General features: G+C 43.7%; 1 protein-coding gene across 1 annotated transcript in view; it reads right to left on the reverse strand.

The window, feature by feature from the left end:
• LOC115114150 (receptor-interacting serine/threonine-protein kinase 2-like) overlaps nt 1-14,547 on the reverse strand; it is a 28,103-nt gene extending 13,556 nt beyond the window's left edge. The window contains exons 1-8 of the mRNA XM_029642166.2: nt 14,349-14,547; nt 13,822-13,975; nt 11,636-11,791; nt 8,384-8,541; nt 7,333-7,382; nt 6,796-6,957; nt 5,888-5,973; nt 5,361-5,465 (exon numbers count right to left, since the gene is read on the reverse strand). Coding sequence (XP_029498026.1) covers nt 5,361-5,465; nt 5,888-5,973; nt 6,796-6,957; nt 7,333-7,382; nt 8,384-8,541; nt 11,636-11,791; nt 13,822-13,975; nt 14,349-14,545 — 1,068 coding nt within the window. The 5' untranslated portion in view covers nt 14,546-14,547. The remainder of the gene's footprint in view (nt 1-5,360; nt 5,466-5,887; nt 5,974-6,795; nt 6,958-7,332; nt 7,383-8,383; nt 8,542-11,635; nt 11,792-13,821; nt 13,976-14,348) is intronic.
• Nucleotides 14,548-17,114: the final 2,567 nt, after the last annotated feature.

The following is a 17,114-nucleotide window of genomic DNA, read 5'->3' on the forward strand; positions in this document are numbered from 1 at the left end:
CACATGAGGTCTAGCATTGTCTTGCATTAGGAGGAACCCAGGGCCAACCGCACCAGCATATGGTCTCACAAGGGGTCTGAGGATCTCATCTCGGTACCTAATGGCAGTCAGGCTACCTCTGGCGAGCACATGGAGGGCTGTGCGGCCTCCCAAAGAATTGCCACCCCACACCATGACTGCCAAATCGATCATGCTGGAGGATGTTGGAGGTAGCAGAACGTTCTCCACGGCGTCTCCAGACTCTGTCACGTCTGTCACGTGCTCAGTGTGAACCCGCTTTCATCTGTGAAGAGCACAGGGCGCCAGTGGCGAATTTGCCAATCTTGGTGTTCTCTGGCAATGCCAAACGTCCTGCACGGTGTTGGGCTGTAAGCACAACCCCCACCTGTGGACATCGGGCCCTCATACCACCCTCATGGAGTCTGTTTCTGACCGTTTGAGCAGACACATGCACATTTGTGGCCTGCTGGAGGTCATTTAGCAGGGCTCTGGCAGTGCTCCTCCTGCTCCTCCTTGCACAAAAGGGGAGGTAGCGGTCCTGCTGCTGGGTTGTTGCCCTCCTACGGTCTCCTCCACGTCTCCTGATGTACTGGCCTGTCTCCTGGTAGCGCCTCCATACTCTGGACACTACGCTGACAGACACAGCAAACCTTCTTGCCACAGCTCGCATTGATGTGCCATCCTGGATGAGCTGCACTACCTGATCCACTTGTGTGGGTTGTAGACTCCGTCTCATGCTACCACTAGAGTGAAAGCACCGCGAGCATTCAAAAGTGACCAAAACATCAGCCAGGAAGCATAGGAACTGAGAAGTGGTCTGTGGCTACCACCTGCAGAACCACTCCTTTATTGGGGGTGTCTTGCTAATTGCCTATAATTTCCACCTGTTGTCTATTCCATTTGCACAACAGCATGTGCAATTTATTGTCAATCAGTGTTGCTTCCTAAGTGGACAGTTTGATTGACTTGGAGTTACATTGTGTTGTTTAAGTGTTCCCTTTATTTTTTTGAGCAGTGTATTTTATCCTGTCTCCACCCCTTCATCTACACTGATTCGAAGTGGATTTAACAAGTGACATCAATAAGGAATCATAGCTTTCACCTGGATTCACCTTGTCAATCTATGTCATGGAAAGAGCAGGTGTTCCAAATGCTTGTATTATTGGTTGAAATTATGTTGGATTTAAGACTTGATTTAGACACATGTTATTTGGTCTTGTTTCAATGTTGATAGTGCAATGGAATGTTTAAATCAATGTCATTGTTTCAACGCCATGCCATCAATCTAAATAAAGACGTACTGTATATTGAAATGAAAGGAGAAGGCACAGTCCAACGATTCCTGCCTGAACAGTGACTCCTACTGTTAGGAGGGGTAATGCACTTAAGTTAGAATTTGTCTACCATCCAGGAGTGTACCATCCAGATGCCTACCTCTATAAAAACCTGCTTAGCTTTGGTAACAAACAAACTGTGTATGTTTCAGTTTTAGCTATCATGTCAACACATTTTGACATTGATCAGCTTCCATATTAATTTGCGTATTCTACCAAAATAACATTGAATAGTTGAAAGTAACAAACGTTTCTTACACAAGCTGTATGTGGAGTGAGTTTGGGTTTATGTAGGCTACATTGACATCTGATGTGTCCAACAAAGGACACCATAATTTTATCGAGTAGCTAGGGTATACTGTCATTCATTGACTGGATCTTTGGAAGTTTAGAAGTAATTACTATTTGCCTTATAAATAGGATGCCAAATTCACGATATTAATAATACACTTTTATCTTTTGATATTGTCTTTTATATGAAGGATGTTGGTTGATTTCACATTTTATCTACAAGTTGAATGAAGTTGAAGAATATGAATAAATCAAATCAAACTTCATTTGAAGTGCATTTAAAAAGTTTGATTTAGTGACATTTAGTACATTTTTGTGTGCAAATGTATTCAAAATTAAAAACAGAAATATTACATTGACATAAGTGTTCTGACATAAGTGTTCTCAGTACTTTGTTGAAGCACCGTTGGCAGCGATTACAGCCTCGAGTCTTCTTGAGTATGACACTACAAGCTTGGCACACCTGTATTTGGTGAGTTTCTCCCATTCTTCGCTGCAGATCCTCTCAAGCTCTGTCAGGTTGGATGTGGAGCGTTGCTGCACAGCTATTTTCAGGTCTCTCCAGAGATGTTCGATCGGGTACAAGTCCGGGCTCTGGCTGGGCCACTCAAGGACATTCAGAGACTTGTCCCAAAGAAACTTCAGCATTGTCTTGGGTCTGTGCTTAGGGTTGTGGTCCTGTTGGAAGGTGAACCTCCACCCCAGTCTGAGGTCCTGAGCAGGTTTTCATCAAGGATCTCTCTGTACTTTGCTAATTTCATCTTTCCCTTGATCCTGACTAGTCTCCCAGTCCCTGCCACTGAAAAACATCATCACAGCATGATGCTGCCACCACCATGCTTTAGGGATGATGCCATGTTTCCTCCAGACGTGACGTTTGGCATTCAGGCTTGGTTTCATCAGATCAGAGAATCTTGGTCTGAGAGTCTTTAGGTGCCTTTTGGCAAACACCAAGCAGGGAGTCATGTGCCTTTTACTGAAGAGTGGCTTCCGTCTGGCCACTCTACCATAAATGCCTGATTGTTGGGATCTGCAGAGATGGTTGTCTTTCTGGAAGGTTCTCCCATCTCTACAGAGGAACTCTGGAGCTCTGTCAGAGTGACCATCGGTTTCTTGGTCACCTCCCTGACCAAGGCCCTTCTCCCGCGATTGCTCAGTTTGGCCGGGCAACCAGCTCTAGAAATAGTCTTGATGGTTCCAAGCTTCTTCCTTTTTAGAATGATGGAGGCCACTGTGTTCTTGGGAACCTTCAATGCTGCAGACATTTTTTGGAACCCTTCCCCAGATCTGTGCCTCGATACAACCCTCTCTCTGAGCTCTACAGACAATTCTTTCGATTTCATGCCTTGGTTTTTGCTCTGACATGCACTGTCAACTGTGGGACCTCATATAGACAGGGGTCTTTCCAAATCATGTTCAATCAATCAATTTACCACAAGATGCACCTGAACTCGATTTTGAGTCTCATAGCAAAGGGTCTGAATACTTAGGTAAATAATGTATTTCAGATTTTATATTTGTATACATTTGCTAAAATTAGCTTCTTTCCCTCAAATGTTGTGCAGAAATGTATTTACATCCCTATTAGTGAGCATTTCTCCTTTGCCAAGATAATCCATCCACCTGACTAGGGACAATAAAAGGCCACTTTAAAATGTGCAGTTTTTCACACAACATAATGCCACAGATGTCTCAAGGTTTAATGTCCACCAGAGCTGTCGCCAGAGAATTGAATGTTTATTTTTCTACCATAAGCTGCCTCCAAGATCGTTTTAGAGAATTTGCCAGTACGTCCAAACGGCTTCTTCACCTGCGGGATCGTCTGATGGGGGGTGCTGAGGAGTATTTCTGTCTGTAATAAAACCCTTTGATGGGGAAAAACTCTGAATGGCTAGGGCTGGCTCCCTAGTGGGTGGGCCTATGCCCTTCAAGGATCACTCATGACTGCAATTTACGAGATGCCCATATCCAGAGCGACAATGCCCATATCCAGAGTGAGTGCCTACATTTTCATACTGGTTCCCTGTGGGAATCGAACCCACAACCCTGGTGTTGCAAGTGCCATGCTCTACTAACTGAGCCACACGGATCCAGCACCCCTGCCCAGTCATGTGAAATTCATAGATTAGGGCCTTATGAATTTAATTAAATTGACTGATTTCCTGATATGAAATGAAACTCATAAAATCATTGAAATTGTTGCGATTATATTTTTATTCAGTATAATATACACAGTACCCGTCAATAGATTGAACACACCTACTCATTCCAGGTCTTTTCTTTATTTTTTACATTTTAAAATATATGGAATCATGTAGTAAACAAAAAAGTGTTAAACAAAAGATTCTTTAAAGTAGCCACCCTTTGCCTTGATGACAGCTTTGCACACTCTTGGCATTCTCTCAACCAGCTTCCATGAGATCGTGAGCTGTACTGCGTTTCAGTTAACAGGTGTGCCTTGTTAAAAGTTCATTTGTGGAATTTCTTAACTTCTTAATGCGCTAGAACCAATCAGTTGTGTTGTGACAAGGTAGGGGGGTATACAGAACATAGCCCTAATTGGTAAAAGACCAAGTCCATATTATGGCAAGAAAAGCTCAAATAAGCAAAGAGAAACGACAGTCCATCATTACTTTAAGACATGAAGGTCAGTCAATTCGGAAAATTTCAAGAACTTTGAAAGTCTCTTCAAGTGCATTCGCAAAAACCATCAAGCGCTATGATGAAACTGGCTCTCATGAGGATCGCCACAGGAAAGGAAGACCCAGAGTTACCTCTGCTGCAGAGGATAAGTTCAGTAGAGTTAACTGCACCTCAGATTGCAGCACAAATAAATGCTTCACAGAGTTCAAGTAACAGACATCTCAACATCAACTGTTCAGAGGAGACTGCGTGAAATCAGGCCTTCATGGTCAAACTGCTGCAAAGAAACCATTACTAAAGGACACCAATAAGAAGAGACTTGCTTGGGCCAAGAAACACGAGCAATGAACATTAGACCGGTGGAAATCTGTCCTTTGCTCTGATCAGTCCAAATGTGAGATTTTTGGTTCCAACCACCGTGTCTTTGTGAGACACAGAGTAGGTGAACGGATGATCTCTGCATGTGTGTTTCTCACCGGTGAAGCATGGGGGAGGAGGTGTGGGGGTGCTTTGTAGTGCATTGACTGCTTTCAGAATACGTTTCCCTCCTATGGCTGTCACAACTTGAATGCGCCTCGAGAGGAATATTTATCTCGCATAAAACACACAACCTCAAGCCGACTAGGTAAACTATTCTACTATGGTGTTGTCTGATGTTCTTTTAACAATGTTACATGGCAAATGTAGTAGTACTGGAAAGTTATATCCTGAGTGATAAAGTAGAGGCTTTGAATGACTTATCCAGCAGCTAGAGTACGCAACATACAGCTGTCTGAGTTGAGCGCCGCTGTGAAGTACATTATAAACTATTTAAATTTCCTTCATCTGAACATTGGCATTTCAGCAACAATCATGCATGTCAGTTCTGTGCTCACGGCATAACTGAGAAAATCTAATATTTGAGAATACATTTGTATTCTGTCTGCATTAAGCTGTGTCATCTCAAACCAAACCAGACCCCCCCAAGAGATTTTTATTGATCTACACCGATCTCATAAACGTCCTCTCCAGAATCTATATGACGGAAATCCATTGCAGTGACAGAACTTTATCCCCTGTGGATGGTGCTGTTTCAATGGTCAGTGTACTCACTTGCCAAGGACTGGGGTTGTCCTTCAGAATGTTTAAAATCTTCTCCTCCCTCCCCTTCTCACCCGCCACGGGTGTGGCAGAGTAGCAGCCTGCCCTCCTCATCAGCTAGAGAGAGAGGGGGACGAGAAAGAGAGGGAATATGATATACGATGCCACAAACAGATGCAAATCACTGTGTACATTTTCTTCCACCTCCTAATGTTGAAGAATAAAGTAAAAGTAGGCGGTGCCGGAATATTTGTACCGAAACGTCAAGTCATCCATTTGTCTCTCTGTTCGTCATTTGTCGAGTCATCTATTTCAAGCCATATCACGAAACACGACGCTGCAAACCCTGGTCAGGTCTGATGTCATCAAATTTGTGCAACGAAAACCTTTCGCAATACACACATACAGTGTTACTTGAGTCACACTGAATGACTTGGAACTCTGTATATATATTGACAAACGTGTTTGCACTGCCAAACATATCCTGCCAAATTATTTTCCTTGTGACCTGTGTCCTGTGCAGTCTCGCACTGACTGACCTTTGACTTCTTGACCTCCAGCACGGCCTCCAGGATGTCAATTTCATCAAACCTCCTCAGCATTGGCTCCAGCTCTATCACACACACTGCACAAGACAGGGAGAAGTGGTTATGACTCTGTAGCTTTCAGGGTCAAATGTATACTTGCAACACCTACATAGATAATACATTGATAATACATTGAAATATTGCGCTAGACATGTTGATCAAGGACGGTTTCAGCTCCAAGTAACAAGGTAAGGTGACAGGGGCAGATCCAGAATCAGACAGAACCTTAACTAACCATTTGGGTTAGGAAAGCACCAAACTGATCTGAGATCTGTGTCTAGGGGCAACTTCATCCTACGTTAAGGTAATGAGTTGGAGGTCATGGCTCTTACAAATGAATTGAGGTCAAAGGTTAGAGCTCGCAAGCTAAAATATGATTTGAACGATGCAGCAATACCGATCAGCAGCATCAGCTTGTTGGCCTGCCCAGGTTCCTGGAGGGAAGTGGACTGGGTGTGAGGGGATGGAGAGGCTCGCCTCATAGGGAGCTTCTCCGGACTACTGCCGAGGTGTGGTGGTCTTACTGCCGCCGAAGTATCACCCAGGTGGGTGCTACACTTCTTGTGGTGGACGATCCAGCCTAACTACAAAGGAAGAGCTGTGAACGTCGAAGACGACGAGGTGCCCGATGAAGCACTCTGGGACCTGTCTGTCAGAGGATCTCTACCTCCCTGCCTGGCTGCACCATCAATGCTCTCTCCCTTTAAGATACTGCTTTTCCAAACTGCATCTGAAGTTGTGGAAGACTATTGTCCAAGAACTCCCTTATTTGACTTAAGTGACTTTGAGATTCTACTTGTAATGAAAAACACTATAGAAAATAAATATACTATTATTATTATTATTATTATGTCTCTTACTGAGAAAGCAGGGCCGTTCGTCAGGGTTGGCGGTCCAGCCGCAGGTCATGAGGTTGATGAGTGTCTCCCTGCTGGGGATGTCCCCTGGTAGACAGTCCAGGCCTATGTCGGGACGTATCCCACGCAGTACGCTGAACATGACCTGCATGGGGTTGGTTGCCTCTGTACAGAAAACATACCAATTCTCACTCAGCGTTTTAGTTCTGAATGAAGGTTTAATATCACTTGAGGCTGGAAATCCCACCGCTGCCACCAACTATATTTGGTCTTTGTTTTTCCTTTTTTCGAGCATGCAGAGGACCAGAAACGTCAACTCATGAGTTTGGTATACGTCACTGACTACAAACACAGTGAGGTCATGTGGCTAATCTATATGTATGGAAGCATATAGCTGACAAAATTCTATTTTTTGAATGAAGCTACAGTATATGCTTCCACAAAAGTGAGGTCATTAACATCCATGATTCTTATACAGAACTAATGTTGGCAAATGCAATGCATTCTAACAGTAAAGAAAGAATCTACACAATGACTTACCTTCAAATGGTATCCTCCTGGATAGCACCTCCCACATAATGATAGCGTAACTAAAAACAGGAACATCACGAAAAACAGGAACATCACATTATTTGGCCCACAGTTAGAATAGCAGCCTCTGGGGACAAAAAAACACTTATGTCAGATGAGTTGGCCTTCCCTTAAAGGGAGGAAGTCACACATTTAATTTCCTCAGTCTTACACCAACACAATTTTCAGTGACAAAATGACTCAGTCATAATGACATCTGTTCAAGTCCCAAAAGCCCCAGTGAATGTAAATCAGAGGTTAGGGGAAGTTGAAGGGCTAGTGTCATATCTTTTTTTCTACGTTTCCTTTTTGACATATTCACTCTAACAAAGGATTAATTTAAGGGGGCGTTCATCTAGAAAGGGCAAGCTCCCTATAGTCAATCACTGAGAAGAAATTGAAATTGGAGCTTAACACAAAGTACCTCACTGTTTGTGAGGAATGTGGTCCGATTTACCGTCGGCTAAGTAATAGACGTGCCTTGTAGTTTTACCGTAGGTTAAATAATAAACGTGCCTTGCGGTACAGAGACTTCTCTTAGAAAGTTATGTCAAAAATCCTTAGCTGGCTGACACACTTCTGCTCCTCTCCCTTTAAAAATATACACTGAGAATGTTGTAGTTGTGTTGTAAAGTGGTGGGTCACCACAGAAAGACTGCTCAACTTCCAGAGAAACATATTTTCTATTCAAATTTCACCCACATTTCAAATTGCATTTGACTCACATAGGATTTGGTTAAGGGAGTTATTGTCAGTCATTATTACTGCAAAACAAAAAAAATGTAAATCATTGAGTAGATCTGGGTAGGTTTTATATTTCACATTGAATCGTGAAGGCACCTTTAAGACAGTGGTCTGAAGAAATGTTAATATTCTTCCTCGGTAGCCCGGATGTCATATCACTTCATACTTTAGCCGAGTGCACGGATTTTCATTGTCATGCCAGAGATGCTCTGTAAAGCACAAAGAGATCTGTCAACATAGCTAGAACTCAAACCCTGGTTCTGGTTGGCTGGCTCACCTGTAGATGTCGTGTTTGAAGACTGCACAGCGGTTTTTGGAGGGTTCGTACTCCTCTGGGGGCATGTAGATGATGGTGCCTCCCATCTCAGGTGGCTTGGATCCCGAGCCTTTACTGGTCGACAGCTGGCGCCACTTAGACAGGCCAAAGTCTGCTATCTGGACAGACATTTACATTACATTTTAGTCATTTAGCAGATGCTCCTACCCAGATAGACTTACAGTTAGTGCATTCATCTTAAGATAGCTAGGTGAGACAACCGCGTATCAGAGTCGTAGCCCTAGGTACATGTTTCCTCAATAAAGATGTTGTCAACAAAGTCAGTACAGGTAGGAAAAGACAAGTCTAAACTTATGAGAATAAGACTCTGAAGAATAAGAGTTGGGTTTCAGACGTTTCCAGAAGATGGGCATGGACTCTCTGCTATCCTAGCATCAGGTGGAAACTGGTTATACCATTGGGATGCCAGAACAGGGAAGAGCTTGTTCATTGTTCATTGAGTATTTCTCAGTGACATTGGAAAGTGGAGTTGGTGCACAACCAAATTAAATCTGGGCCAAGTTAAGACACATTAGGCAACTAGCATGAAAATAAGGACAAATTAAGATCCAATTGGTTGATGCAGGATGGTTGCTTTGGATAATGGAGTGCCGATTCATTCATATTCTAACCCTCTAACCCTGACCCCCACTGGCTTTCGCCGACTGGTCAAGCACCGGTTCAGATGTTGCTCTACCGGAGTTCCACAGTAATAGAGTCACTGCTCTTAGCTTCACGACTGACATTTTTGGACCAGCGATATCTGCCCCATGAGCATGCCGAGTCGGACAGCAGAGTGGGTCGTATTGCACGCTCATGAATGTGCTGGTTGTCATACCGCTGCTGCCACTTCAATGGCATTTGAGAACATGTTTGAAACATGAACACACTAGCTAGCTCCATTCGAACAACTGACTCGAGAAATAAGCACATCTACTGCGCCTGCAGCAGACGCGATACCCGCTGTCATGGCGTTGAAAGACCTGCTCAACAAAACTGCAGACACAGGCTGTGAACAAGCGATTCAGTCGCATTCTCTTTACTGTGTCGCCACCATGCTCGATGCTATGTACAAGGACCACTACTTCGATGCAGACAAGAAACAGGGTTTACGTGAAGTGTTAAATACACAGCTGGACAGGATGGAAACGGACAAAGTGACAGTATGCACTGAGGAAGAGAGGCCATGGACAGACAGAGCTGAAACTTCATGTAAAGCAGTGAAATCCTGGTTGAGAATGAAACAACTGAACAAATGAAACAGCACAGAAAGTAAGTGAAAGAAATAAGTTCTGATTATGTTTTACTGGTAAATGAGGTCGTACAGTTGAAGTTGGAAGTTTACATACACCTTAGCCAAATTCATTTAAACTCACTTTTTCACCATTTCTGACATTTAACCCTAGTAAAAACTCCCTGTCTTAGGTCAGTGAAGATCACCACTTTATTTTAAGAATGTGAAATGTCAGAATAATAGTAGAGAGAATAATTTATTTCAGGTTTTATTTCTTTCATCACATTCCCAGTGGGTCAGAAGTTTACATGCTCCCAAACACTAATTGAGTGTATTGCCTTTAAATTGCTTAACTTGGGTCAAACGTTTCGGGTAGCCATTCCTCCTGACAGAGCTGGTGTAACCGAGTCAGGTTTGTAGGCCTCCTTGCTCGCACACGCTTTTTCAGTTCTGCCCACAAATTTTCTATAAGATTGAGGTCAGGGCTTTGTGATGGCCACTCCAATACCTTGACTTTGTTGTCCTTAAGCCATTTTGCCACAACTTTGGAAATATGCTTGGGGTCATTGTCCATTTGGAAGACCCATTTGCGACCAAGCTTTAACTTCCTGATTGATGTCTTGAGATTTTGCTTCAATATATCCACATTATTTTCCTATCTCATGATGCCATCTATTTTGTGAAGTGCACCAGTCCCTCCTGCAGCAAAGCACCCCCACAACATGATGCTGCCACCCCCGTGCTTCATGGTAGGGATGATGTTCTTCGGCTTGCAAGCCTCCCCCTTTTTCCTCCAAACATAACGATGGTCATCATGGCCAAACAGTTCTATTTCTGTTTCATCAGACCGGAGGATATTTCTACAAAAAGTATGATCTTTGTCCCCATGTGCAGTTGCAAACCTTAGTCTGGCTTTTTTGTGGCGGTTTTGGAGCAGTGGCTTCTTCCTTGCCGAGTGGCCTTTCAGGTTATGTCGATATTGGACCTGTTTTACTATGGATATAGATACTTTTGTACCCATTTCCTCCAGCATCTTCACAAGGTCCTTTACTGTTGTTCTGGGATTGATTTGCACTTCTCGCACCAAAGTACGTTCATCTCTAGGAGAACGCTTCTCCTTCCTGAGCGGTATGACGGCTGCGTGGTCCCGTGGTGTTTAAACTTGTATACTATTGTTTGTACAGATGAACATGGTACCTTCAAGCGTTTGGAAATTGCTCCCAAGGATGAACCAGACTTGTGGAGGTCAAACATTTATTTTCTGAGGTCTTGGCTGATTTCTTTTGATTTTCCCATGATGTCACGCAAAGAGGAACTGAGTGTGAAGGTAGGCCTTGAAATACATCCACAGGTACACCTTCAATTGACTCAAATGATGTCAATTAGCCAGAAGCTTCTAAAGCCATGACATCATTTTCTGGAATTTTCCAAGCTGTTTAAAGTCACCGTCAACTTACTGTATGTAAACTTCTGACCCACTGGAATTGTGATACAGTGAAATAATGCACTGCCCTACGGGATTCCCAATCACGGCTGGATGTGATACAGCCTGGATTCAAACCAGGGACTGTAGTGACGCCTCTTGCACTGAGATGCAGTGCCTTAGACCGCTGTGTCCATGTGTGTGTGCGTTAACTGTAGTAGAATGCTTAAAAGCCTGCATAAATTTTTAAATAATGGTTATCAGTTTCTATGGCAAGGAAAATATCGGAATATCGCTATCGACCAAAAATGTAATATCGGTGCATCACTAATTGAAACCATGAAGACAACTGTCATACTAAATGTAATTTAAAATGTAACAAATTGCCTTTGCAAACAGGAATTAGATGTGAGTCCAAGCTTAATAAGACTGAGGTTGACACACACACACACACACACACACACACACACACACACACACACACACACACACACACACACACACACACACACACACACACACACACACACACACACACACACACACACACACACACCTTGATATGAAACTCTCCATCCAGCAGAATGTTCTGTGTCTTGAGGTCGTGGTGCAGGAGGGGGGGGGTCATGTTGTGTAGGAAGTTCACCCCCAGAGCTATCTCGTACAGGACACGCAGCCTCAACGACCAGGCCAGCAGGGGGTAAAGGTTATTCTACAGAGTGTGGGAGGAGACAAGGGGAAAGAGTACATGTGAACAAAAAGTATACACAGAAGGTAGAGTGGAAATAGTAGGGAGAGAACGAGAAAGTGAAGCAGAATGTTTTGGTTCGAAAATTCGTCATTGGCTTTGATACTACAGTGAAGAGGCGACTCCGGGATGCTGGCCTTCTAGGCAGAATTGCAAAGAAAAAGCCATCTCTCAGACTGGCCAACAAAAAGAAAAGATAAGATGTGCAAAAGAACACAGACACTGGACAGAGGAACTCTGCCTTGAAGGTCAGCATCCCGGAGTGGCCTCTTCATTGTTGACCTTGAGACTGGTGTTTTGCGTGTAATATTTAATGAAGCTGCCAGTTGAGGATTTGTGAGGTGTCTGTTTCTCAAACTAGACACTCTAATGTACTTGTCCTCTTGCTCAGTTGTGCACCGGGTTCTCTCACTCCTCTTTCTATTCTGGTTAGATCCAATTTACGCTGTTCTGTGAAGGGAGTAGTACACAGCGTTGTACGAGATCTTCAGTTTCTTGGCAATTTCTTGCATGGAATAGCCTTTATTTCTCAGAACAAGAATAGACTGATTTCAGAAGAAAGTTAATTGTTTCTGGCCATTTTGAGCCTGTAATCGAACCCACAAATGCTGATGCTCCAGATACTCAAAAGAAGGCCAGTTTTATTGCTTCTTTGAAATCAGCACAACAGTTTATTGCTGTGCTAACATAATTGGAAAAGGGTTTTCTAATGATCAATTATCCTTTTAAAATTATTAACTTGGATTAGCCAACACAACATGCTATTGGAACCCAGGAGTGATGGTTGCTGAAATTGGCCTTTGTACACCTATGTTGATATTCCCTTTAAAAAATCTGCCGTTTCCAGCTACAATAGTCATTTACAAAATTAACAATATCTACACTGTATTTCTGATCAATTTTATGTTATTTTAAAGGACCAAAAAATGTGCTTTTCTTTCAAAAACAAGGACATTTCTTCGTGACCCCAAACTTTTGAACGGTAGTATATATATATATATTATTATTATTTTATTTATTTAAAATGATTTTTTAAACATTTGTTTTGGGGGGGGGTTTGGCAAAAAAAATGTGGGGCTCAAAACAGATGGCCCCACCTACCCTGAATGACGGTTCGCCGCCATATACAATAATAACAGGTTTTTGGAGTACCACAGCCTCTTATAAATGGACAGGTTTCTTCTGCATTGAGAATGAAGAAAGTGTTGCCAAGAAAAGGTTAGTCAAAAATATCCTGATTATGGCTAAAGAGCCATAAACACTTTGTACCAACATTGCAGCACTCACATTTCCCGTCCTAGTAGGAGCATAGCAGTATTCTGATACCAAAGCCTGAATTGTCCGTTTTAATTTTTTATTTAACTAAGGTAAGTTGACTGAGAACACATTCTCATTTACAGCAACTACCTGGGGGAATAGTTACAGGGGAGAGGAGGGGGATGAGTGAGCCAATTGTAAGCTGGGGATGATTAGGTGACAGTGATGGTATGAGGGACAGCTTGGGAATTTAGCCAGGACACCGGGGTTAACAACCCTACTCTTACGATAAGTGCCATGGGATCTTTAGTAACCACAGAGAGTCAGGACACCTGTTTAACATCCCATCCTAAAGACAGCACACTACGCAGGGCAGTGTCCCCAATCACTTCCCTGGGGCATTGGGATCTTTTTTTAGACCCGAGAAAAGAGTGCCTCCTACTGGCCCTCCAACCCCACTTCCAGCAGCATCTGATCTCCCATCTAGGGACCGACCAGGAATGCCAAAAGGTTATCTAATCATGACCCTGCTTAGCTTCAGAAACAAGCAGGGTGGTATGCTGCTGACCGCTTCAGTGGCTGCTTCTCCATTGAAAATGATTGAACTCATACTATAACTCTGTTTGAAACAGTTGGAGAAAAATATTCCACCCCATAGACTGATATGGCAAGAGACTCAGTCCCGACTCCCTTGTTTATGCACGTACACTGTTCTTACTAAGTGTATGTAGGCCTACCTCGTGAAGCAGCTGATCCAGCGAGCCATTGCTCATGTACTCGGTGATGATGCAGAAGAACTCAGGCTCGTTGCACACGCCAAAGATCTGGATGATGTAGTTGAATCTGGCCTTGTGGAGCACTTCCGCCTCCTCCAGCAGGCAATTCCTCTCCCTGCAAACACAGTCCTGGATTAGATCACCTTTTGGCATTACTGTCATGGTGTCATGATGGCACATGGATTAACATTCCTGTTGCTTTCTCATGTGTATAGAGAAAGTACAGTCTCCCATTCATAGGGGCATGAGAAGAAATCAAGGTCTCTTCCACTCTGTTGCTGTTACTGATTGTTGACATAGCGTCATTGTCAGTCCAAAATATTGTCAGTCCAAAATGTAGACAGCAGCAGCATTCTGTAAGGCAATCGTAGGGGTCTCTGGATAAATGAATCAACATCTAATTTGAGTAGGCAATGACTGATTCTAGCCAGATAAAACCTAATGGCATAGTCCTACTTAATCTGGTAGAATGACTTGAACAAAAATACCTTTCACCAACAGGAGAATCCATTTTCAGGCACTTGATGGCAACGGTGGTCCGCCAATCGGAATGCTGTGCCTTGAACACGCTTCCGAACCCACCTTTGCTCAGGTAATGTAAATCCGTCAGCTTTTGATAGGAGATCACCGGTAGATTGCTCGTGAGACTACAAAGGTTCACACAGCCCGTGTGGTGCTGCTCCATAATTATTGTGAGCCTAGAAAAAAGGAACTCTTTCAAGGTCCGTTGCCTAAAAGAGAAAGGGGAATTGGGGGTTCCTGTTTCCCGACGAAACGAAAAAGCCCATTGGTGGAGTGACAGAGCAGAGCATCGATTGATAAATTCTCCATTCAGTTTAGGTACAATAGCCACCTCACTTGATGACGTTTGACTCACATGCCAACCACGTCTGTTTTGCCCCATAGTTGTGCCCGCATTGGTTTTGTTGCTAAACAACCAACCCGTCTATAGACGGCCTCATAGATAAGTCAAATTTGAACATTTCCAATAATACATCACCTTTGTTCACAAAAGATCCATTAAATTATTCACGTAAGTGTCTTAAAGGCTGCTAAAACATTTTTTTGCGAAAGATGATATGTTTTTATATGAATCCACTATCTGTCATGTTTCTGGATGACGTCATCGCTGCTTGCGCTGCTCCAGTGAGCACTGAGTGCAGGTGTTATCAGCTCTCTAGAACGATGGCAACAACCATGAAACGGTGTACGCGAATGTGAGAAGATTACATTGAAAACAACGGTTGACCATCTTGGACGCTGTCACCAGTTCATACACTGCTCAAAAAAATAAAGGGAACACTAAAATAACACATCCTAGATCTGAATGAATAAAATATTCTTATTAAATCATTTTTTCTTTACATAGTTGAATGTGCTGACAACAAAATCACACAAAAATTATCAATGGAAATCAAATTGATCAACCCATGGAGGTCTGGATTTGGAGTCACACTCAAAATTAAAGTGGAAAACCACACTACAGGCTGATCCAACTTTGATGTGATGTCCTTAAAACAAGTCAAAATGAGGCTCAGTAGTGTGTGTGGCCTCCACGTGCCTGTATGACCTCCCTACAACGCCTGGGCATGCTCCTGATGAGGTGGCGGATGGTCTCCTGAGGGATCTCCTCCCAGACCTGGACTAAAGCATCCACCAACTCCTGGACAGTCTGTGGTGCAACGTGGCGTTGGTGGATGGAGCGATACATGATGTCCCAGATGTGCTCAATTGGATTCAGGTCTGGGGAAAGGGCGGGCCAGTCCATAGCATCAATGCTTTCCTCTTGCAGGAACTGCTGACACACTCCAGCCACATGAGGTCTAGCATTGTCTTGCATTAGGAGGAACCCAGGGCCAACCGCACCAGCATATGGTCTCACAAGGGGTCTGAGGATCTCATCTCGGTACCTAATGGTAGTCAGGCTACCTCTGGCGAGCACATGGAGGGCTGTGCGGCTCCCCAAAGAAATGCCACCCCACATCATGACTGACCCACCGCCAAACCGGTCATGCTGGAGGATGTTGCAGGCAGCAGAACGTTCTCCACGGCGTCTCCAGACTCTGTCACGTCTGTCACATGTGCTCAGTGTGAACCTGCTTTCATCTGTGAAGAGCACAGGGCGAATTTGGCAATCTTGGTGTTCTCTGGCAAATGCCAAATGTCCTGCACAGTGTTGGGCTGTAAGCACAACCCCCACCACCTGTGGACGTCGGGCCCTCATACCACCCTCATGGAGTCTGTTTCTGACTGTTTGAGCAGACACATGCACATTTGTAGCCTGCTGGAGGTCATTTTGCAGGGCTCTGGCAGTGCTCCTTCTGCTCCTCCTTGCACAAAGGCGGAGGTAGCGGTCCTGCTGCTGGGTTGTTGCCCTCCTATGGCCTCCTCCACGTCTCCTGATGTACTGGCCTTTCTCCTGGTACTGGCGCCTCCATGCTCTGGACACTACGCTGACAGACACAGCAAACATTCTTGCCACAGCTCGCATTGATGTGCCATCCTGGATGAGCTGCACTACCTGAGCCACTCCGTCTCATGCTACCACTAGAGTGAAAGCACCACCAGCATTCAAAAGTGACCAAAACATCAGCCAGGAAGCATAGGAACTGAGAAGTGGTCTGTGGTCACCACCTGCAGAACCACTCCTTTATTGGGGGTGTCTTGCTTGATTGCCTATAATTTCCACCTGTTGTCTATTCCATTTGCACAACAGCATGTGCAATTTATTGTCAATCAGTGTTGCTTCCTAAGTGGACAGTTTGATTTCACAGAAGTGTGATTGACTTGGAGTTACATTGTGTTGTTTAAGTGTTCCCTTTATTTTTTCGAGAAGTGTATAATGCATTGCTGATACTATGCATTGGCCATTGAGGGCTTTTGAATCCACGGGTCGGCCATATTTGTCACTCCCCAGTTTTCGCAGTCCTCCATAGGAATTAATGGTATTCTACAGTATTTAAATGACATGTTTAAAGGACAAAATCACGAAAAAATGCATTTAAATATGTTTATGTTGTATTGGGGATAGTAACATTGGTCATCTCTTTACTGTTTCGCTCACATGATATATTTTAAAAGTATACATTAAGGCGTCTGTAATATAATACATTTGGCAAAAACGAGTGACAAGATGGATGCACGGTGTCTTCAAAACAGTGCCCCATAAAAGTAATCTAGTGTAAATATAAATGATTGGTCACGGCATCGGGGCATGTTCTTCTTGACCCTGCAGAAGAAGTCCGACATGAGAT

This window comes from Oncorhynchus nerka, linkage group LG9b, assembly GCF_034236695.1.
Source record: "Oncorhynchus nerka isolate Pitt River linkage group LG9b, Oner_Uvic_2.0, whole genome shotgun sequence".
NCBI classification, from domain to species: Eukaryota; Metazoa; Chordata; class Actinopteri; order Salmoniformes; family Salmonidae; genus Oncorhynchus; species Oncorhynchus nerka.